The 25,620-nt window shown below is 38.2% G+C and overlaps 1 protein-coding gene across 1 annotated transcript in view; it reads right to left on the reverse strand.

Moving 5' to 3' along the window:
• Window positions 1–5,441: 5,441 nt before the first annotated feature.
• tsc22d3 (TSC22 domain family, member 3) overlaps window positions 5,442–25,620 on the reverse strand; it is a 30,770-nt gene continuing 10,591 nt past the window's right edge. The window contains exons 2-3 of the mRNA XM_060885333.1: window positions 7,138–7,189; window positions 5,442–6,766 (exon numbers count right to left, since the gene is read on the reverse strand). Coding sequence (XP_060741316.1) covers window positions 6,518–6,766; window positions 7,138–7,189 — 301 coding nt within the window. The 3' untranslated portion in view covers window positions 5,442–6,517. The remainder of the gene's footprint in view (window positions 6,767–7,137; window positions 7,190–25,620) is intronic.

Consider the following 25,620-nt stretch of genomic DNA (forward strand, 5'->3'; position numbering starts at 1 on the left):
GGGAGGAAACCTGATAGGCTCAGGCTCAAACCCGGACATTGCTATTTGCTAATGAAACAAATAGCGAGATGAGTTCTACCTTTACTTTTAAGTAATTTAACTAGCATTGGTCCACTAAATTGGAAATAATAGAATGTGTATAAAATATTACTATATAATTCTCCTGTATTTGAAAAATGTAGTGATGCAAGGCCAAAATCATTGTTACTGACCACTGTACGATGGTCACAATCTACACCCTATATTTTTGGGCCAACGCCATTAGTCTTGTCTTTAGTCACAATATTTCAATTTTTCATTATTTCAGAAGGTCAGGTGTAGGCCATGAGCCCTGCTGAAAGACCCACTATGTAGATACTGCATGCAGGAATTTCTGTTTTCAGGGATTAGCTGTCATCACAAAGGCCCTCATTTCCCAACTCTCTGATTTGAAAACAGACCGTCAACAGGTAGTTTGTATTATGCTGGTGTTATGTTTGGTTTTTTCCACTGGTGCACCGGGACTTAGGAAGGTGAATGAAGACCAAACGTGTGTATGTTACTGCAAGAATGAAATGCATTTTGCCTTACAGCTCCAGGGTCCCTAGTGAAATCCTGGGGTTACTGACTGTGAAGTGTTTTGCATGTTCTAAAGATATATTTCAATTTTAAATTTCATCATAATTCCCAAAAACATACTGGTAAGTTGACTGGCTACTCAATATTACCCCTAGGTGTGAATGACTCTCTCTCTCTCTTTCTCTCTCTCTCTCTCTCTCTCTCGCTGTGTGTTGCATCAAGTGTTGCATGGGAGAGGTTCTGGATCCACTGTGGATCTACCAGATTTCATTTGTGTATCTAAAACCATTATAGTCAATAATATTTGAGACAAATAAGCAAATTAGTCATTTTCTCTTTTTAATACTTTGATTCATTTTCAGTAATCATTTTACAGGGTGAACAGAGTCATGTTGAATCTGACCTTTATAGTGGGAACATTGGTGTGACATAGGGACAGGTTGAAGCATTTGTCAACATACATATTATGCAACTGATGATATTAGAACACCAATGATTATGCATGCTACACAAGTATTGATAACTCTTGTAGCTTCTGACTATTTTGCTCACTGATGTAAAACCTAATCTTATAGTAATCTTATATTCTAATAACCTTAAATGTTTGACCTGTGGATATTCTGAACCTGACCCTATTTACCATATGACCCTATTTGCACAAAAATGCTTTGATTTCAATGAGCTAGAAAGCCTTCAGCAATATTTTGTACTTAAGAATCTCAGCAACACAAACTAATTAAAAAAACTGTATTGTTTGTTTGCATTTATGATCAGGATAGGTTAGATATAAAAATATCTGCTCGCTATCATTAAAGCATGGATTTCAAACTTTGAAAACATTGTTTTTTGGTTCTTGTCTCTGTCTTGACGAGTCTTGTACAGTACTAGATAGGACCACACACCTCACCTAGAAAAACAGAAGCTTCAGTAATGTCTATTTGTTAGGAACAGGTGTGTCGCACAGTGAGAGATGGCCAGAAATAAAACCTACCCTCCCTCAAATGTATTATGTAAGGCCTGAACCCTCCCTCAACCACCACTAGGTCAAGGTGAATGTACTCACACTGCATTCTGGGCGAAATCTCAGCTTGTGCAAGTCTTGTGGTGGAACCACTTTACAGCTTTAAATTAAATCCTTCACCTCATGCTGTTGGTCTTTATTCTGCCTTATTTATTTAGCATGAGATGTTCTGGGTTAGCTACATTCCTGACATAGCTAATACCACAAACAGGAGAGAACAAAACTAGGAGGTTACCGACTGTACAGGGTGTTTATCAGACAAAAAATGACAAACATTTACACTCCTTCCAACACCTTCTGCTAAGGATTCCTTTGATATTATGATGAATTGAAACTGTAGGACAATCGAGTCAGCAGTTAAAGGTTCATCCACGTTGATAGACAAAATATTGTTTACATTCGAACATTAACAAATTGGAATAAAAACAGAAGCTTTGACGTGTACGTTAAAGCAAAATATCTAACAGTAGTCATTCTATAGTAACTCGGTTAAAAATAAATTGATTAAAAAAATTAACGAAGGAAAACATAGTCTTTCAAGAATTTGAATAAAAATGAAAAGGTTACAAAGAACAGCGCAGGTTTCTGAGCATGATGAACACTGTGATGTCTCAAGCTTTTGTCTGAAATTACTGTGTAAGTAGTGTAAGTAGCGGATGACTGGGAGAATTAACAATGGTCTTAAGTTCTGAATCATTACACTTGTTCAATTATTTCACCCAGTCGCACCAGAAGGACACATTTTCTAACAAAGAGTCATGTGGGGTTTTTTTCATTCTTAAACTCCTGCCTCAAGCTTGACCCCTTATTAATAATGTGGGAACAGATCTAAGTATGTAAGCTAATCTTTATAAATATTTAAATGAAACTATGTGAACTGTGTGTATTTGTCGTTTTATTCATTTGTTGGTTTGTTTGTTTGTGTTATTTACCATAGCAGTTGTCATTCTGGTGTGTAGCTTGGTTTTGGTTTGGTGTAGCATTTTGCTACTAGCTAGGTAAAGATTTTTTTTTTCATTGTTATTGTTACTATAAAGAAGAGCATGGTAGCTAAGCGAGTTTTCATGATCTCCACATGCTTCGGGGTGACCGTGAATATTCCAGATTTCTACCCAAGTCCAAAAACTGAATGGGTGTGTGAGTGTGTGCCCTGTGACGAATTGCCACCCTGTCCAGGATGTTCCCTGCCTTGTGCCCAGAGTCCCCTGGGATAGGCTACAGGCTCTCTGTGACCCTGTGCAGGATAAGCAGTACAGAAAATGGATGGATGTTAATATCAAATGCAAAATACCAATAGTTTCCTATGTAATATTTATAACTGGTTATAATGAGCTAGCTGGAATTGTGATAAAATGGCTAGTTGGCAAGGTAAGTGTATAATTCACACTCTGGTACAGGAAATCTTTATTTCCTCATTAGCACATCTACTTTGTTTGCTAATACAAGCCTTAATGGATTGGATATGGATTTACAAGGAACCATAAATAATTTACGGAAAATATAAAAAGCATTGGTAAGTCGTTGGTCAGTTAAAATAATTCTATTTCAACCAGAAAAAACTTGAAGCTACTTACAGTAAGCATAAAATAAAAAGATGATGTCTATCACCAGATGTCTGCTTACATAAACCAGATCTATGAATGTTATCAGCCATGTGAATCGCACATGAAGGTGCGTGAAAGTCACAGGAAAGCAGAGACTAGGATAATACAGGACTGCGTGTTTGCAGTTACTGTAGGACTTACATGCCTCTTAGGTGAAAAAGGAACTGTGCTTTGTTGAATTACTCAACACAAAATAGAGACGGACTTGCCTGACTCTGTGTGTTTGCACAGCATGGTACTTGCAACCTTGCATGTTCTTTCTTTTATCCCGCCGCAAAGGAGATGTGTTTGCTGCATTTCCACAATTCTTTATGTGAGTCTCTATAAAACCACCATGTATAACGCTTGCTTTAAGTCACTATGCAATAAAAAATGAATAACAATAAATGAATACTTGCTTTTTTACACATTTTATGCCTTTCAAAAGCTTCATGAGCCAAAACCCCATCACATGTACAGTATATAAGCTCAGTGACATAAAGCCCTTCCTGATGTAAATGCCTTTCTTTCACTACAGGATGCACCTGCATGAACCAAGCATAAAATATCTAACAAGGTTCATGCATTGTATACCACCCAGCATTTTTTTACAGTGCATTGATGTCAAGCATTACACAGAGAGCTTTTGACCTGCTTCAGGGCTATATTTAGGCAAAAGACAAACAAAAATTAGAGCAAACCAAACTGTAGGGTGTAGAGGACGCTGGTATGAGTTGGTATGAGTGACACTAATGGGAAAGTGAATTGTTTCCTTTGCGCTCCTGTTCCACTCAGAGGAAAGACGTTCATACAGTCCATGCGATGATCAAAAAGTGAAAAACATCGGTTGTGTGAATAATAATAAGGATATTGCAATTTGCAAAATGACTGTGTCCTGCATTTTTCCTTTTCCTCCTCTCTCTTCCTGGGACTAGACTTTATTATTATTATTATTATTATTATTATTATTATTATTGGCATGTCTTTTATAGCTATTTAAAAGGCCTAGTAGCAAATAGGTCTTCACTTGCATGCGAGGCGCACCGCAGTCAGTCTAGTCTTGAAGTCCAGAACAGCTCACCACATCATACTCATCCAGATGTTCAAAAGTTACATAAGAGACTTGCATAAAAGCTGCTTTTTTTTTTATTTTAATTCCTTGGCTAAAGTTGAAGTACAGCTCCCAGGCCAGAAGCCATGAGCCACTCCAAAGAGCCATCACATTCCGAACAAATATTGTGGAGAGAAAGTATTTGTTCCAATTCCAGACAGTTTTATTTAGACCATTTCAGAAGCACTAATCACAAGAGTTGTTGAAAAGTGATGAGAACATAAAGGATTCTTCTAGCACTTCTAGGGTTTGAGGATGCGTATTGCTTTCAGAGCTAACAATCGAGAAGACTTTGCACTATTACAACGCTAAACAACGCTAAATCGCGGAAAAAGTACTGCTAGTTGTGTTTCCGAATAGAGTGAACCGAACATGAATAGAGAATACTTCTTTTGAAGTCTGCATGCATGTAAAATCACCCAGTGGACATTCCTCAAGAGATATCTGAACTCAATAACCTTCCTTATAATCCCCTTTTTGGATAGTGTTCCTTGTAAGGAGTTGTACTGAAATGTTAAGCTCTGAATCGCAAATGGAAGGTTGCCACCTGGGAACATGAGACTGCTCCAGTTTCAATAAATGCCCAGTGTTGAGATTTTCTCTGCTTTGAAAATAGCAACGTAAGGCTCGTACACACTAGGGGTCATATCAGGTTCTTATTGGTGATTTCCTCAAAACCTCTAACAAATGCTCTTATAATTTATACGTATATTTACTTAAGTCCTTAGCGATAAACTGAAATGGAGGTAAATACTGAGCATTTGATTGAATCATGTTATGCAGGAAGTGTATATAAAGGACGCAAAATTAATTACTGCTATCTGTGATCATGCCTGATAGTTAAATGTCATGTCACTATTTACCAAAGTCACTCAAGTTAGTGTTTAGTTGTCTAAATATAGGAATATATGTCCTTATTAGATTTTCTTTAGGTTCTGGAGTAGTTTTAAATGATTGAAGTCAATTCTGAAATAAACATGTAAAAAAAATTCTCACTGATGCAACCTTAAGTATGTCATGTCCACGATGCTGGAAGATGTGTTTACCAAATGTAAGCTAATAACCGATGCTGTAGAGGAGTTATTTCCACTGTTCAACTACAAATTTAATGTTACGATTTACTGCATTAACGATCATTTTAAGTGATTACAGCAAGAGTCAGGAAAGATTTAGTGTAAACATAAGGTTTATTGCTATGTGCATTTTGTATCCGTACATTGTAGGAAACATTGTTCAATGGACACAGTGAAAGCAACAGCACTCATGCTTTAAAAAAACAAAAAAAAAAAAAAAAAAAAAACACACAACAACAACAACTTCACCACACGTAGTCAGTGACGTGAGTTTGAAGTGAGACTTTGGTAGTTAGAAATGTTAGAGCATGTTGTCTTCTTCGGACAACATGCATACACAAACAAGTCCTGCCAGTGAGCAAGCTGGCAAGATCAAGAGTGCACATGCGTTAAAAAAAATAAAAAGGAGCAGATGCTGCTCCACTCCATCATTCCATCACTTTACTTTACATCATGTGCTAATTTACAGATCTAAGCAAATTTATACACATCACTACCCCCACAAACGAATCAACAATTTACAAGAGAGTTGATTTTGTTCAGTTGTGAAAGAAAAACCAAAGCAGAACATCCCTTACAAGCAGCGAGCCCGGTCGGCAAAGAATACAAAAGATTCTTATGAAGCGTGTGGAAAAAAAAATTAAAATCACCAACGTAATAGCATGGACCAAAAAGTCCAGCTCAACTACATAAGCTCTTATGGATGTGTGCATGTGAAACCACTATTGTGATTATATAAGCACAGTCAACAGGCTTGACTTTGTGCAATCCCAGGTAGCTTGTAGCACTGAGAACTCCACATGGGGCTCTGAAAGCATGTCTCTTAGGGGACATTCCCTTGGTGCTTATTCTTGGGACCAGCACTGTCAGACAAGCCCCTCTCGTCCTCAATAGGCAGCGAGAGAAAAGCTAGGCCGGGTTCGCCCTCCACGCGGCCGGTCGTCTGGTCTTACTGTAACCTACATCACTCTCTCTTTTTCCACATTAGTCCGAAGAGATTGTCGGGTATTACAGAAGAGGCAAAGGCCCTGGCTTTCATTTGGGTCGAGGTTCTTCCTTCGTCTGTACAGCCAACTTCACTTAGAAGCTGCATATCAACAAGGACGACAACAACTTGTGAGGTCCATTTCAGGTGGGAGCCATGGCTCTGCCCGCCCCAATGCAGAGCCACTTATACAGCCGAGCCTTTGTACAGGCTGCGCTGCTCAGATGTCTCCATCCCCTGTGTTTCCAGCGGAAGCTGGGGCTCTGATGGAATACGTGACTGGAACTTCTCCAGCTGCTCCGGGCTCGCCAAGTTCTTCAGCAGGCTGTTTTCGCGCTCCAGCTGGTTGTTCTTTTCAGCCAGCTCCTTGATCTGCTCTTTCAAGATCTCCACTTCCTCCCTGACTGCATACATCAGGTGATTCTTTACAAGATCCTGGACAAATAAAAAAAAAAAAAGAGCAGAGAGAGGAGAAGGTTAAGTTTGCAGTCTGCATCACTCCATATAAGACATGTAAAGCAAAACCCGTGTTTAAAACTTGGTCAAGAAAATGGGATTCAGAGAATTGGGTCTCCCAAGAAATGTTATCCCTGCATGAAAGAATGTAATTTTATCAGTTAATCAGCTTTCTATTCAAGTTTCGCCATCCTATGATGGTTATGGAGTGCGTGTGTGTGTGTGTGTGTGTCACTGATCTAGTCTTACATATTGTTACCAAATAATAGATTGTATACATTGTTTTCTTGGCCAAGCCTGGGAAAGGAATTTAATTTGTATTCACGCTTCTCAGGGGAATTCCTGCTTACCATTGCTTGCTCGATCTTGTTGTCTATCGCCACAACGCTAGCACCAGAGGCACTGTAAACACAAAAAGAAAGCAAAAATATTAGCACCTTGTGCTCAGGGGTAAACATACACAGACGGTGGGATCTTTGTACGAAGAGTGCAAACAAGGGTGCAAATCAGAGAAAGTCTGCAAGTGAACCGAACAGGGTGTTAAGCGCTAATTAGGATAAGAATAAAAACAATAAGAAGAACAGAGAGATGATTTGCAGCTAATGTAGAAACCGGACAACCATCAAACTGACAGGTTGTTGTGTATTTTATAAAATAATCTATATCTAAAGGCATAGTTCAGACTAAAACTATACTGCATAGCATTGAAGGCTTGGCTGAAAGGAGTGTATTTACCTGTTGTCAAGTTTGACCGATACTACATCCCCTCCCAAGAACGACGAGAAGAAGGAGATGGAAAAGTTGTGCAGCTGATAAACAGCCACCTCCATTGGCGTTTTGAACATCTCCGCGTTCATATTCAGGATTAACCCGCTTTGAATAATGCTTGTCGCCACTTTTGCGACTTTTGTCTGTAAGCTAAGTGAAGTTTTGCGGTTGTTTTTGCTTGCACGCTTCCAGAAACGCCGGACGCTAATTCTACACTATTCGGTTTGAGCGAAACGCCGTCAGCAGAGTGCTGCTATTTCTGCTGCAGCTCGCTTTTATACTCGCAGTCATGACGTCAGAACGACGCATGAATAAATTATGTAAATAAGCCAGGCGGGTTTTGACCCCTCCCTGAACCCATGCAAGGAACACCGCAGGCTGTGAGAAGCCACGGGGCAAAAACAAGAACATAAAAACCACAAACAACCCAAGCGTGCAGTATAGAGATAAATAACTCTCTGAATACGGGCCAAGTCTAAAACACCACAATGCATCAACCTGAATGTCACCTAATATAGTTCGTATTCAATTTAAAATGTTATATATAACATTTTTTCCCCATTTTTATCATGTTCTATTATGCCAAATGCATACCAATAAAAGTTTATTTACATTTAATTATATGTATATTTAAGATTAATATGCATTTTCCCCCGAAACTCCTTTTGCATACATTTGACTGTCCCGTGTTATTGACTGTTTATTGGCTCATGCCCGACCTCTAGTGCCTTTTTTGGAAATTGCACGGTCTCAGAAATTAAATATCCCAAGACAGACTGCATCCTCACTCACTCACTCATATTCTACCGCTTATCCGAACTACCTCGGGTCACGGGGAGCCTGTGCCTATCTCAGGCGTCATCGGGCATGATGCAAGGCAGGATACACCCTGGACGGAGTGCCAACCCATCACAGGGCACACACACACTCTCATTCACTCACGCAATCAGACACTAGGGATGCCAATCAACCTACCATGCATGTCTTTGGACTGGGGGAGGAAACCGGAGTACCCGGAGGAAACCCCCGAGGCACGGGGAGAACATGCAAACTCCACACACACAAGGCGGCGGCAGGAATCGAACCCCCAACCCTGGCGGTGTGAGGCGAACGTGCTAACCACTAAGCCACCGTGCCCCCTTCTTTACGTTACCAGTGCAATGAAAAGAATAAAAACATGGTGTACTGTTGCATGAGATCAGACACAACATATATATGACAAGCTTTGCAGCACGTAATCAACACAACTATGATGAAGCAGTCACATATCTATGAGAAATGTCACTTGTGTCTATTCGCTTAATGCATAATGCTTAATAAAATAAATTGCATGAAAATATCTTCAGCTCATCCCCATCTTTCTCTTTCTTTCTCTCTTTCTTTATACAGTATATTTATATATAAATAGCTTAGTATTATAGTACTAGTACTAAATATTAGCTTTATTATTACAATACTCTGTCACAAAAGTCTCCATAAATTTTAACAAAATGTTCCTTTTTTTACAAAACATCCACTATAGAATTGGCTTTTTTTTTTGTAAACACAAACAGAGTTGTCACACCCACTCATGACAAACTTGCATGAACACATCTGATGTTATGCATGTAATTACACTTTGAATGCGTGCCTTTAAATGATCTTTGAGCTGTATTGTTTCCTGGTACACTAATACCGTCTTCTCTGGTCGTAGGCATTCTTACAGGCTATTTGACATAGAATATAAATTAGGATTGTACAATATTGGAAGACAATTTGATAAATAAATAAACAAACAAACAAACAAACAAACAAACAAATAAATAAATAAATAAATAAATAAAGTGTTCATTTTATGGAAACTTTCAGGACAGACTGTTATTGAATTATTAGAGTGTGTTTTTATATATCAGAATTGTACCATTTGTACTTTGGCTGCTTTCAATCTCATGTGTAAGCATTCCTTAGCACTAGTCCTCGACCCAACCCATGTGTTTACTTGTGGCTCTTTTTCTTCTTCCTACAATTAGTTTGCACTTGGCTTTTTGTTCAATCTGTGGAAACATCTGCCTTTCTGAAGCCCTTGTCTTTTTCTGTCTTCTTTGTGAGATACTTTTGATAAAAGTAGTGTCCAAATTAATAAAGAAATCTAAGCAAATAATCATTCACTATCACAACTGGCTGTAATGTTATATTTGATATATTTTAAGATATGTTTCAGTTCTGTAAAGGCTAAAATTACATCATATGGTTTGGACTCTGAAAAGACATGTCCACATTTTATACAGTGTGTGTTGCAACATGGAAATGTAAAGATTTCCCAGGCATTGTGCAAAAGCAATAATTTTATATATACTTTTTCTTCCCATATCTTGAAAAAGCAAAGTTCATAATCACGTCATCTAGAGACTTTGCAGTCCTTGTTCTCCTTGCATATAAACATCAAACCAATTTAAGTGCAGTATTTCAATGAGCCCATGGAGCTGAGAGTTTACTGTGTAAAGTTGTGTTGTCTTACAGTAATGGCATCTTGAGACTGAATTTGGTCCCCTTGCATAAATGAAGGCAGTTAAATAGAAGGCAAGTTATTCATTACACTATAGATTGAGGAAGTACTTGAATTATTCTTTTCTGAATAGCACCAATTAATCACTATAACCATGTTGAAGCAGAAGCAATAGCATATTTTTAAAGAATCTGGATTTTTTGAAGGTAGTAGTAGTAGACTTTTGGAAAAATTGTCATTTATGGATGGTTATAGGAGAAAACAGGGAGTTGATTCATGTCATCAGTTCTTCAGAACCACATGAACTGCATAAAATGGTGCCAATAACATCCGAAAAGAAAAACTGTAAACATGATTTCATCACAAGGCAATCAAGATGTTGCAGGTGTAATTTATTAGCTTTGTATGTGGGTGTTTTCCTGGGCTGGATCATTTCCCATGAGAAATGATGAATCGGATTAATGATTAACCCTCAGTTTAGCTCATGGCAATAGCATCAAGCATTCCTTCACTTACATCAAGTTAGTCGATTTAGATTATATACACGTCTGTGCCGTTTCATACTGGTGATCTTTTACCAAAGGATTTGTGTAACATGTATATTGTCAGTTATGTTAACTAAGAACTTCTCATAGCATTACTGCCTTACATGGTTTCCAGAGAGAATTCACATCTTCTCCCTATGTCCACATATGTTTCCTCTGGGTCGTCCAGTTTCCTCCCATTTGTAGGGGATCATCTTTTAAATTACCCCTAGGTGTGAATGTGTGTTTATATATGTGTGTACATTGTTCCTTACAATTGCCTGGCATAACATACCCTCCCCTCACCCACCAGTGTTTCCAGCCTAGGCTCCTGAAACACGGTTGAACTGTCATCGTATCAGATATTTAGCAAATATAAGTCCTCGGTAAAAAGGCTTGTTTAGAAAAAAGACTCAAGGCTCTGTTTAGAAAAAAAATCAGCGTTAACTCTCTCAGCTGACTGCACTTTAATTCCTAGATGTACAATACGGTGGTAAAAAGTTTTCTCATGGAATTACCAAATTAATGAACTTAACCCAAAGAACAGTAAGACAGTTAAAGGCTCAGCACCCATCCCACATAGAGAGAATAAACAGAACAGGACGGAAAACCCATTAGTGACTATATGAACCGGCTGTCATGTTTAATTTAAGGCTCTCAGGTTGGATTTTAAAGCTATGCTTGCATCTTCTCTCCTGGACTGTGGACCTCAGCTGTGCTCCAGTCAAACTAATTGGTGAGGACTGTTGACTGTGGAGTGTATGAAATGAAAAGAGATGTAAGGTTATTCATCACAGTGTGAGCCCTGAAAGAGCCAAGGAACAAATCTTCAATTAGTGGTGAGCTCAACATTATGGAATCTTCTTCAAAGGGTCTGGTGTACTTATTAGCTTCATATGAATAAATACAAAAAAAAAAAAAGACAGAGAGTGATGGTTCCATAATTACAGAACTCACTCGTCTGTGGTGTAGTCGTGTGCTGAGCCAGCGTTCTAACAGCTTCTGCTTTGTGCATATACCATTACATACAGAATGACTAAAAATGTCAGTGTTTTGTTTGTGTTTTTAAAATTCTGGTGAATTCTGTGGTTGATCCGAAGCCTATTTCAGGGGCACCGGTCCATTTCAGGGCACCATGTAGCTACACAGATACACACATAAATTAATTTAAATCTAGAAGCAATTTAGACAATTCAGTCCACGGACTAGCATGTTTTTAGGAGGTGGGAAGAAGAGAGCCAGGAGGAAACCCACAGAGACATTAAGAGAACAGGCAGAGAAACTTCACATTTCTAATACAGTTTTGTTAAATTAATTACATCACATTATTAACTAATAAAAGTGAAATGATTCAGTAATCACTGTGACTGAATTCTGGCCAACATTTTTGTTCATGTACGTGGCTGTAATTTGTTAGTATCCATTATTTAAAACTTAAAAAAAAAAAAAAAACAGTTTTGTCTGTAATCTACCTATTGCATGGTTTTATATACATGTTTTTTCCCCTCCTTCTGATTTTTGAAATTGCAAAGTAAATGTGGGTAGGGATATATATATATTTAAAAATAATTCATATTAATGTATTAATTATTAATCAATGATGCATTTATTGTTTCAAAATAAAAGTGTGTATTAGTTTTTGAAACCTAAATAACATTTAGACCTCTTAATTGTATTGATGCACAATAAGACACTTTGTAAAGTTTAAAGTGAGACAGTGAACAGTGTGTCTCTTTCCTGTCACCATGGGATGTCTGAGATGTCTCCAACTCCCTCTACTCACATTCACAAATGCTCTGTGCTGCACAAATAATGTCCTTTACAAGACTATTGAAGGCTAATATAAATGTAGTTAGAAAAATAATGAAAAGAAGCTGTAGTCTGTATTTCTGTAGCATGGAAACAATACAGGTCATTAAAGCATGCATTTCGGTACTAATATTGATATCATGACTATAACCGATAAACTCTTTTCTTATATTAAAGTGCATAAAAGTGAACTGTCCCAACATTATCAGCAAGTTCTAGGTTATATTTGTACTATTTGTCCAATATTCAGATTGATTAGTAAAAACTGTTGTTGATTAATCATCAAGCTCTTCTGCACTTTAATAAACAGTACAAATCAGGGTTAATTACAGCATGATCAATCCATCACCGATTTCAGCAATGATGTTAAGCAGGTAATGAACTTGTTAGTGAAAGCCTTGCCAAACACTTTTGCAACTCTGAGCTGGAAGGAGTCAAACAAGCGCTCTTTTTTCCACTCTCCCTGCATACCTACACAACCAATCAATCAGCTGTCAGCAAGGATGATTTACAACCACTTACCGCCTGTCCCTCCTGTTGAATAGGCTAGGTGAGAAAGGAGGTTTGTAGCTCATGGCTGCATGCGTGTTGTATGCTATCTTGGTGCCAGGCACTGGCGGTATTGTGCAGAATCTTTGGAAAAGTCAGGATAGGACTGAAAGTGTCCCATTGTCTCAGCTGAATGGGAGATGAGAAAACAGACAACAGTGCTTTCTGTCCTCACTCTACTCCTTCATATAATGGATCAATAAAACTATTCAGAATGGTGTTGGACATGAGTCATCAGCAAATCTGCAAATGACAGGATGTCAAATGAATCATACTCATTGACTAGCTGATTATATGACAAGGTCATGTCAAGGGTACAGAAATAGTTCAGGTATGTTTTCTGCCCTCATTTCCTGTAACTAAGAAGTTGATACCTGCCTTATGCAATCCCTTGTATTGTGGGTTTGTTTCCTTCTTTGAAAGAAGATATTGTCATGCCTATCTTGAAGTTTCCATAAATCTTAGATGTTTACTCTTCTTGCACAGGATAATTATACCTTCCTTCAAGGTGTCCAGACGACGTGTTTCAACTTTTTCGAGTCTAATGTTCAACTCAGTCCCCAGACAGCATTGTTACGAATGAATAGGCAAAATCCAGACAACAGAAACGAAAAAAAAAGCTTGATAATTCTCTAAAGAAGGCTGTTGCTGAGGCCAATATAGTTAGACATGTGCAGAATTAATGTACTATGTACAAACATGTGCAAACAGGTGCTCTCTATTCATGTCAGGGGATTAAAAGCTTTTTCAGTCTATTGAATATTGCTATTAGTTTGATTGGGATGGGCCGAGAGCTGGGATTTACCTGGGATTTACCTTTTATTTATGTCTAGTTAAAGTGTTTTCTTCATCCTGAAATAGCTTATCAGAGTAATTGTCTATTATACAGATACTGTATATTGACCTATTAAATATTTCATCTTGAGCAACATTTCAGTTATTTGCCTCTGTATTCAGTAAATCAACAAAGCAGTAGGGTTTTTTTTTTGTAATTCCTGCATGATGCAATAAGTTGAGCTTTAAAATATCATACACACTGCAGCAGAAATCATGTATTTAAATATTTCAAAGATGTGTTTTTTGTTCTTTTGTATGCTTGACCTATACTGTACACAGGGAAAAAAATAAGTGGGTTTCCAGATTCCAGCCATTGCAAAGGCTTTAATGCTGCAAAAAGGTCACAGAAATTTCCTTTGCTTTATATTAGACAGAGTGGTATGTTGTAATGTGTGCACAGTAAACAGCTTTACATCGTACAGCTTCATCTGGCCTTGAGTGACATACTGAAAGTGCTCCGTATGTCTCTGCCTGGCCATCAGTAGGAACAAATAAGGTAATTTTCCAGCTCTTTCACTTGCACGCCCACGCGGGTAATACTGTACGCTGATCACGTGATACACCACAGTTACACGATTGGTAAAAGCTCTAAATGGCACCATTATTTGATTGGGTATGTGACATTTATATAAGGCTGAATTTAACGAATTCATTGTCACATGTATACATACAACACGTACACATGTACAACACGTACAACACGTGCAACACGTACAACACGTACAGCACGTACTCATGTATTCATGTACACATAAAACATATACACATGTACACACACAACACATAGACATGTACAACACGTGCACCATTTAATTCAGCTTTAGGAAGCTTATGACGTCTTCTCTGATATCTGCTCCATCAACAATAAAATATATCTCTCTGAATTTTATACAATCTAGAAACAAAATAGTAAGCAGGATGTATACTGTATGATCATCATAATAGTAAAAATATATAAACTAATGAGTGTATATCAAAATATCATCGTTTGATTGAATCTGTTTCACATGCAATAAGGATGAATTAAACAGACATTTTAAGGCAATGTGAACAAGAGGATTTTGTTATAGAAATTGCTATAGTGTTAAATACAGTACAATCTTAGGATAAAAAAATAAACTACCAAACACAAATGTTTAATTTGTCTTCATGGGGAACCTTGATGTTTATATGTAGAAGACTAGACTAGTTTTTCCTACTAACAAATGATTTAGGACGGAGGCCTATCTAAAGGCATATTACTTTAGAATGTTCTTCCTAATTTGTTCAACTGCCAATTTCCCACCCACCAGCAACTACAACGTGAAAAATGCTTAACACGTGCTTCCTCTGACACGTGAAGCCACCTAACCTCATTAATTCCTCCTTTAACTGCCGCACATGTTGTCACACACTCTGAGAAAATGCTATCTACACTCTTCAACATACATGAGCTCATAGATACTAGTGTCACAGTAATTAACAGTGGAGACTGTTTCCTCTACATTTTACCTGACAACATTTTTCAATTGTGTATCTCTCCCTCTTTCTAAGCCATGTTAACCATTCTTACGTCTCACATCTAGCTCTATTACAAACCTGGCTGGCTGATAGTGCTAGTTAATGCACACCACAAGGTTATACAGTGGAGAATTGGGACCCAGCCAGTTCCTAAATCAATGGTGATATGAGCAACATAAACCAAATCTCCTGACTTGATGAGCCAAGGGGAATCCCATTTCTAGCTGGCGTCTTGTCTCACTTTATTACAGATATACTAAGCACTGCAGAAGGACATGAGTTCTTTGGAGAGGCAGACAGTACAAGTCAGTTCTCTAGGGTGTGTATATAGTGCAAATGCTTCAGATTCCATTTGTTCTGAATTCCAGGTGTGAACCTATTTACTACCATGTCAAATAACAACATGCAGTGAATCTGTGGATGTACCTTAGACTGCAAAGCTATTGTTCTGTCATAAAAATTTAAGCAATAATTATTTCTTCTCATGTGAGGATCATTATGATTCGGAGAATTTATACACATGAAGCAAGTTTATGTTGAGTTGTTGAATGCCTCACCATATATCTGAGTGATTTGATAGTGTAGCTTCAATAAACTCTAAATTATTGTTTTTGGGGGTTTTTTTTATCTCTTTTGGTATGAACAAAAGTAAAACCTGATTTGTCCAAATTCATGATATGAAGGACAACATAGTTACATGCTATGCGATTGTGGTGCATTGGAATATTTTTAAATACACTTCTTTGTGCATCACTCTTTTAAAATCATAAAAATCATGCAACCTGTAAAAGGAACCATCATCACTATCATTTTATTTGTATGATTTAATGGCTTCTACCTCTAAATATAATTTTTTTAAAACATTTTCCAGAATGTGCCCTCTGTTCTGAGTTTTCCTATGTTGTTGTTGCACAGTTCTATAGTTTTGCGTCATTGTCACGCCTTTAGTAAAAGGATTTCTCCTTAGGCTTAAAGCCAGATCAGAAATTCACGAAGATGCTCCACACTGAGCTTTTCCAATCTGATTAGCCCCTATCTACATGATCACAATCTGCTTAGTGTCCCAGAGCGAGTTCTGCTTCACAGCCCAGTGTGACTGTTTGACTGAAATGGTGTGCTTATCTACAAGCACTAATGTCAGGCATTATCACCGAACCCGCCATCAGCAGCTCAGCTCACAGTAAGATGCTTTGGGCTGACTCCCTTGTTCATATCCATGGTGAAGACAGAGTGTTCCAGAGTGTCCCAGATGTAAGTGCAGCTGTGCAACTGTGGTGGTGCTGCTGTAAATGGGCACACTTAATAATGCATGGTTTTACGCAGAGGCGCAGAAATGCCAGAGTTGCTCTCCCACGCATGAGCTCTCTGCGATTGCGCTAATCCATGTTTCTTGTTACACAACGGCCTCCTGTGGGCTTTTGCTGCTTCTCAAGAAAGTGGAGTCCATTGTCACGGCAGGTTTATATAACCAGCCTTATCTGCAGCGCCTGAGAAAGCTGTAAACACAGCAACTGCTTCTGCAGTGGGCTTTTCCTCAACACAACCATACAACATGCATGGACAAAACATAAATTAAACCATGGCAAGTGCATATTTATATCCCTCAGATGTAAGGTGCAGCTACAAGCCAACTAAAAGTCCTGTTTAACTTAAGTCAGGTTTACATTGTGCACTTACTTTGTCTTCGCCATACTGTACTAGATGAACCCTTTATAATTTAAATTGAATTCTAAAATAGATATAACATGCTTTCTCAATGTCAAGCAATATGATTCAAATGGTCTAAAGCTACACCTAAATGTTAATGTCTGTTAATGACACCAAATACTATGATCCAGGTTCTTCTGGAAAATTGTCTTGCATAAACAAAAACAAGCTCTTAGCAATGTTATGGAGACTTGCAATATCCAATGACCTTTAAGGAGTTAATAAGGATATTTTTCTGTACGTTAGCATGCATGATATCTTTGAAAGTCAGTGTACAAGGGGCCAGGCATGTTGACCAGCAACTCTGGATTATTGATTTATGTGGACAAGTTAGTATGATTTTCCATGAAATGAATTTCCCATTATCTTTTGGTGGTTTTAAGAAATCCATTAAAGCAGTGCTCACATTCTGAAATTTGAATAAATAAAAATTCTGACCATGTTAAAAAAAATTTAGCAGCTTTTTACAATGGCACTTAAGGCTTGGAAATTATTTTAAGATAAGATGGGTATGATTTTTGTGTATGACAACATTTTAAAGTTTAAAGCCTTCCTAAAACACAAACTTATCATTATAAAGTTCTATTTGCCATAAGAAAGAATAGGCTCTTCTTTGGTCAAGAAATATAAAAAATGTAATATTATCTTCAAAAATATATTTTACAGAGATTGTGAACCTTGTGTAACCAGATGAAATAGACTCTAAAATAATTTACACTGGGGGGCACGGTGGCTTAGTGGTTAGCACGTTTGCCTCACACCTCCAGGGTCGGGGTTCGATTCCCGCCACCGCCTTGTGTGTGTGGAGTTTTCCCCATGTTCTCCCCGTGCCTTGGGGGTTTCCTCCGGGTACTCCGGTTTCCTCCCCCGGTCCAAAGACATGCATGGTAGGTTGATTGGCATCTCTGGAAAATTGTCCCTAGTGTGTGAGTGCGTGAGTGAATGAGAGTGTGTGTGTGTGCCCTGCGATGGGTTGGCACTCTGTCCAGGGTGTATCCTGCCTTGATGCCCGATGACGCCTGAGATAGGCACAGGCTCCCCATGACCCGAGGTAGTGAATGAATGAATAATTTACACTCATAATCACTTATAAGTGTGGGGGTTAACCTGTAGATATTCTTGCTCAATGTGTGAGCTTGCTCAACAGTTGCTGCAGAAATGCCCATCTTAGCAATTAACACATATCTTGGATATTATAAGATTATAATCTTATATATAAGATTATGCAGCATATTTCAAGATATTTTTCTAACATCTAGTTTGAAACTGTCTACTCTACTAATAAAAATATCTGAAAATAGCATCAGTTTGCTAATCTTGAACATTTATTCCTTGAAAGAAGTACAATTATTTACCAATAGAATAAGACAATCCTCCGGAGTTGAGGGTTTTGTGTCTGGAGTTTGTCCTTCTGCTTAAGGGATTTCCTCTAGGTACTCTACTTTCATCCCCCAGTCCAGAGACATGCATTGTAGGCTGTGCGTGTGTGTGTGTGTGTGTGTGTGTGTGTGTGTGTGTGTGTGATTGTGCTCCATGATGGGTTGGCACCCTGTTCAGGGTATCCCCTGCCTTCTGCCCCAAGTCTTCTGGGATATACTCCAGGCTCCCTTCCGATCTAGTAGCGCTACATCAAATGGATGGATGGACAATATTGTCTCCTGCTAAGATATCTTTTCTCTCTCTCTTTTCTAAGAACACGAGGGATAAATCTACAAATTGAGCCATTACAGATTGAGATACTAGTTTTCCCTTATTTCACTCTGAGCTGAATGACATCAGAACCAGACCAAAGCAGACACGGGTCATGGCTCGGGGTTATTGTTTGGGTGATCACAAAGCCACTGCCCTTCCTGCCTTGAAAAGCAGCAGTGTTGTTTTGGCTCTAGCAGAAGGAAACAGTGCCAAGAGCAGACAACGCGACTCTTCCAAGAATCCACTCTCATGTGGATCGGATGGCATCAACAGCACAGCATAGACGCTGTGCCCGAATCAACTCATTAGAGCACGCCTCTTCTGCAAGCAGAGCCAGGCGTACACCCGCTGTGTCTCATTTATTTGCTCAGGTACAGGGCTGGCAGAGAGTTGCTTTGTTTGTTGCAGGCAATGAGGCCTGAAAATAAGGCTAAATGTATTGAAATTCAACATTGTTCCTGTGGTGCCTCTAGACAATGACAATTTAAGGAATTCATTATCCCGTGGGCACAAAGAATAATTAACCTCTCAGACAACGGAAAGCCACAAGATGGTGGTGTTTTTTTGTGGTTTTTTTTTTATGGTGCTACGGCTGATACATTCATCCTCTTAGACGCATCAGAGCTTTTATTACTTCCATTATTTTTCAACACAGTCTTGACACGGTGGATTCAATTGTCTTGAATGAGGTGAATGCAAAGAAAGTTTGGTCTTTGTTTTTCGAATGTTATTGCCCTTTCTGTCTATTATGTTCTTAACCACAATAATTATTTCTAGTATTGTTATCTATCTATTCTTTACACAATGCAGGACTAAAGATGTCATTTATTGTTCACTCTGACAATAGAGTACATACACGCACAGAATAGGTTAAAGAAGCTGTGAGAGCAGTGAGTAGGAACGTTCATGTTCATGTACATGTTCAGGCTATGAATTTGGATGCCAGGACAGATTTAGTGCACTTATTCCTCATTGTCTTTTCTTACATACTTTGTATTTAAGCCCAGATCTTAGGTCTAAAGACAATTCCAAGAAAAAGTCAGGCTAGAGCCAAATGCAAGCTGTGTCTAGCTAGTGCAGGCTTGCTTTAGAGAGCAGCATACACAGGTGTGTTAGCATGCACATGAAGGTTTGTGTGAATATGTGTGCAGATTCTATTTTCTACTCTTAATTTCAGTTTAGATAAAACATGACATACAGTAAAATAGTTTGACAAAGCAGTGACATACTGTACACACTCTCATCGCATTTCACTTTCAAAAAGCCAGAGTGAAGTGTGCAGCTAAACAGAGCAGAAGAGAGATGAGGTAGATGATGTGTAGGATTTGCACACGTAGGCAGAGAGTTTGGAGCCAACAAGCTGTCATTTTTATCTCCAGAACAATCTGAAACTTGCTGCAAAACTGGAGTTCACACATATGTGGGTAAATTCTGGCACAATCCCAGTGCTCAAAAAACATGTAATGTACAAAAAGGTCAGTGAGGTTAAGGATCCATGCTATGGTGCTTACCGTTCTATGCATTATATAGCTTTTGTTGGTTTGTTTGTTTGTTTTTCCATCCCCAATAAATATGGCAATACACAGACTTTTTAAAAGAGCTTTAAAATCTACATCTACATGTAACACCGGTGGGTGGAAGGTGGGATACAGGTCAACATGGAACAGACATATACAGTATACAGAGATCTTCCTATAACAATACTTTCCAAACTGTAATGTTGTATTCCTTTTATAGCATTATAGAATGTTTGTCAATTTTTACTTACATTTCATGTTTTGGAGCTTCCACTAATTAGATAATGCTTACACTGTAGCTTAGCTGTATATTTCGTAAATACCGGAATTACGTATATTATTATTATTATTATTATTATTATTATTATTATTATTATTATTATTATTATTATTATTATTATTATTATTTTACTCTCACTCTTGAAGTTCATAATGCATAAAAATGCAGCTTGTCATGTTGCCATGTAAATGTAAAGGCTTTTTTCTTCTAACTGTTACAAAGCGCTGACACTGGGAATGACATTTAAAAATTCGAAATAAATATCTCCTTTTATTCAAAACCTCTCCATCAGCTATATCTACATGTGGATTTTGTTTTTTCCAGTTAAACTTGAGGAGTTATTATAAGCATTATGAGGTAAGACAGCTATAAGAAAAGAAAAACTGGCATGTTCCAGTGTCCATTTATACATCCATACATCCATCCATCCATTCGTGTCCATAATCTATTTTCTTTACTGCTTTTCCTGCACAGTGTCACATGAAGCCTGAAGTCTATCCCAGTGGACTCGGAAGGAGGACGCTCTAGATGAGGTGCCAGCCAATCGCAGGCACACACACAAAACACACACATATACACAGTGGACAATTATAAGATGCAAAGAATATGCAAACTCCCCGCATGCAGGGCGGAGACTGGAACTTAAATCCTAACCCAGGAGGTGCGACGCAAATCTGTTAACCACTAAGCCACGGTGGCTTGTGCCCCCCCCCCCTAAATATTTTTTTATAGCTTAATGAGCATTCCTAATAAACCAGATACATGTCTGAAATTCTAACTTGCTCCACCCAAAGTGTTCCAATATATTTTGATAGTCTACTTTTAGTTTTCTTGACCAACATCTCCATCAACAGCAGACATCCATTTGTGTTTCTCAAGAAAATTCTACAGACTCTGTGAGGTAAAATTATCTTTAAGGGTTTATAGTGATGAAAACAATCCATCCCTCTATTATTTGCTCAGATCCACCCAGTGCACCAGCCGAATGATGTTCCTAAACCACTAAATGAGTTCACTCATCCATCTGCATGTTTTTTTGCGCTGATCTTGATACTGTGTCAACATGTAAAGCTCCTTTAGCCTGAAGCACAGGAGTGTGCTGCTGTCTGGCCTAGCCAGGTAATTAGCGTGCCTTTCACGTGTGCACGAGTGCTCGACTGCTTGTCTCGTTCTCTGCTATTCCTGGCATGAGCAGAGGTGTTAAGCTCCTAGCTCTGACATTCAAAATGCCCCCCAGGCCTCTGGAGAGATTGCCTTGAACTGTATGTTTGCTTGTGGCAAAGGAAAGTTTGCACTGTCTCTGCCTTTTGGCTTTTGCATGCTCTACTGATCAGGGGTGTTGAGTTGTCTACAATCCAACCACCTGATCAATCTGTCAGGCTTCCTACACACACCATGTATTTTGTACCTCTGGATATCAGTTAAATTCCTGTAAATGCTTATGATTCTGTGATACTAATTATTTAATACATTAGTCTATTTATTTTTAAATGCAGGTCCATCATTGGCCTGAACGGAGTGGTCCTATATTCTTTTGATTCCTTTAGCACCAAAATATGATGCGATTCCAATCAAATCCACATCTTTGCCTCTAAAACTCATTTTGCATTGCACATAGTTTATAACATACATGCTTGTGTAGCATCTGTGACTATTTATATTTCCTATTTAGAATGGTGTAAATAATAAAAACTGCAGAAAGCCTGCCAACACTCAGCTTTAGTATATACTCGGAGATTAGGTGGACTTAATCAGCCCTGCACTTCAGTCCATATACAAACTTGGTAACTAGGAGTTTCCTGGCAACATGGGAAGTAAACAGCGCATACGACGAGCCTCTGCGTGACCCTCACATGAGGACAGCGTGGAAAGCAGACACAGAAAAGCCCTATTATTAGACAGATCCCCTGAGAAGTGGGATTGGAAGTGGCAGTTAAGGCGCTGTGCTTTCAAGCTGCTGAGTATTCTTTGTTGACTCTTTTTCTACATGAGTGAAGTAGATCCAAAGCACACAGCACACTGATTCGCCTGAACACAATGTTTGGGGTGCGGTGGATTGTTCTGATAGCTATAATATTTCCGAGTCGAAAATATTTTGTGTGCACCTTTTTATTTATTTTGCTGACAAATGGGATCAATGTGATGTATTTTCTTAAGGAGGTGTTAGGTCTTCAACTGAAAATGGGTGCAGCACTAATACTTCTGTCATTAACACTCATTGTTGCAGCTCCAGACACTTGCGTTTTGTGAATGTTCGTGAGAAGGGTGTGCTGTGTCACTGTCTGACACAGTTGACGGGCGTGTGTGTTTATGTGTGTGTGTCTGTGTTTGTGTGTGCATGTCTCTGTATGTGTATGTGTGGAAGTGTGTGTGTGTGTGTGTGTGTGTGTGTGTGTGTGTGTGTGTGTGTGTGTGTGTGTGTTTCATTGCATGTGTGAGAGAACAGCAAAAGAGGGAAATAAAAAAAAAGGAAGAGAAAGAGGTGGGGAGCGAGGGTGCTCACAGCTGTTGTTCTGCTGTGCTTCCTCTGATAGTGTACTTGGCAGTACTCCCAGTTCTTTAGGCAAACTGTAGAAAACATTAATTGGAAGGGGAAGCAAATGTACATTGGATGCATTTTATTAATACAAAGTATGTCAAGTCATGCAATGATCTTGCATTATGGGTGCCTGACCACTTCTTATGAGTATTGTACATTTTTCGAAAGTATTTCTTATCACTTCAGCTTTCTGAATCTAATTCCTAGGTTTTGCGTGACGTTTAACTATTTTTGTCCTTCCTTCATGCATATATTTTACAGATTCTAGACACTAAAAGCGCTTTATTAAAATACATTAAATGTATTTTTATATATCAGAAGCAGCAATCATGACAGAATGTTGCACTACAAGTTTAAAAGAATTAATTTTAAGAAGATTGCTTAAAAAAAAAAAGTGGTTATATTTTTTTACATTGCTGCTACTAATAAATTTGGGCTAATAAATTTCCTTGCTATTTCACTACTGATCTGCTGCACAATGCAAGCTGGTTAATGATTAGAAAACTAGAGCCGCTGAACTGTAGTCAGCGTTTTTTTTTAGTCTCAAGAGCACGCTGAAAATTTTTCACTGTGTTTGCATCCAGACTACAGTCTGCCAGTTGTAGAGCATTTTTGTTTTCATGTACCCATAAAATCTGTGTTGATCCCTTATTACAGTTATCAGACTTCACATGAACAAAAATGCTGACATATGGAAAACCATGAGCTTCTTATTACTGGATCAGCTGATAAACCAGACTTTAATTCTTTAATCTGTTCTGCACAGTTTGCCCTTCATACATGTAATACGGGCAAGAAGGAGCAACAAAGGAATCTCTAAAGAAATGCATCAAGGCCCAGGTGCTAATAAGCTTTGGGTCTATAGTGGCTTAGATATGAAATTCATTGCCACTTCCACACTTGACTTAAATGAATTCTGGGGATTGGAATTCTCTAGAGAGGAGGACAATAAACATAAGCTTCCTAACAAAAGATCTTAAGCACAGAAAAGGACATCACATAAGGCACACGTAAGCTGTGTGAGAAGTCTATTGATTTTATTCGGTGCAACATCAACTAAGTACTATATCTGACATACCACAGCAGGGTTGTGGCATGAAAGTTTTTTATTTTAAAGCGCTGCTATTTAACTAAAAAAAGTCGAATTATTAATAGAAATATTTGTAAGGAGTTTTTTTTTATTTAGAGAACATCAAAATAGTCATAGTATTCTTTTTGTTTTTGTGCCATTTTAACTTTGAAATATGGGGGGTTTGGTGGCCTAGAGGTTAATGTATTGGACTACTGATTGGATGATTGTGAGCTGGAATCACAGGTCCACCACGCTGCCAGTTCTGGGCCCCTGACCAAGGCCCTTAACCCTCAATTACGAATAAAAATAAGATACAAATGTTAGTTGCTCTGGATAAAGGAGTCTTCCAAATGCTGCGAAAGGTGACTGTCATTGCAGTTACAGTACCCTGTAAGTGCTTCATGTAAAAAATGTAATTTTACACAGATAAAAAAGCATGGTGTCTTATCTTTAACATATTGCTGTGGTATAAGAACAGAACAACTTGCTACTGGGAAATGATTAACTTCGGGGTGGTAAAAGTAGCCAAACACATTTTGCTTTAAAACAAAGTATACTGTATATCATGTCTTTTGTGTAAATACAGCAGTGCATTGTGTTGAGCTTAAACAATAAGAACTTGTTCCAGTGCAATGTTGAAGTAAAAGGTATTTTTAAGACCATTTAATTGATGGAGATTTATTTAGATTTAAGTAGATACAAGATGGAACTGACATTGAGGGAAGATTATGCTGGCGCTGAAGTAGATTAAGACAAAAATTATCAAAAGGGATCATATGTGAAGGAAAGCCAGTACATTACTGTGAAATGAATGATTTGTCTGCTCTTTTTCATTTTAGTAGATCAATAACTAGGGGAGAAGACCTAAATAAGGAACAGCAACTAATAGGAAGAATACAAGAACTGTCTGGAAATTGAAGGGATTCTGAAATAAAGACAAAAGGACAAAATTTGTCTTAATCTAATCTAAACTTATGTGATGACGCTTACCGTGCCAAAACTTGCAGGCCTTGAGAATGCAGAATTAGTTAAAAGAAGAAGCTAATGCTAAACCATCTAAATGTTTTGTAATGCAAGTTTCAATATATTCATTGTTAGCATGTTACTAGTAAAATTATGCTAAGCATTTCAGCATTTCAAGGTTTTCCTTTTTTGCATGTAGAAATACTTTTATATGTCCATTAAATGCACCCTGCGAGGATTAGGACACTGCAAGTGAATGAAATCATGCAACAAACAAGACTTTTTTGGATTCCAAGAGCCCTGCTCTGTGGAATCCATTCAACCCTTTGCACTGACATAGAGCAAAATCTTTCACGTCCCAGGCCTCATTCTCTTGGGTTTCTTGGCAGTCTATGTGGGTTTCTTTGGCAGGACGTGTAAGCTGTGTTCTTTTGCTCTTCTCTGTTTTCCAGACTGCTTTGCTCTGCTGAGTCATTTGCCTATTAGCTGCCATGTTAACAGGCAGACTTGTACCTCGCTCATGATTTGCTCTATGACATCTCAGTGGAAAGAATGCCACCACAAACTGGGTAAATGGCACTTAGTGTCCTT

The sequence above is a fragment of the Tachysurus vachellii genome, chromosome 13 (assembly GCF_030014155.1).
Source record: "Tachysurus vachellii isolate PV-2020 chromosome 13, HZAU_Pvac_v1, whole genome shotgun sequence".
Classification (NCBI taxonomy): Eukaryota; Metazoa; Chordata; class Actinopteri; order Siluriformes; family Bagridae; genus Tachysurus; species Tachysurus vachellii.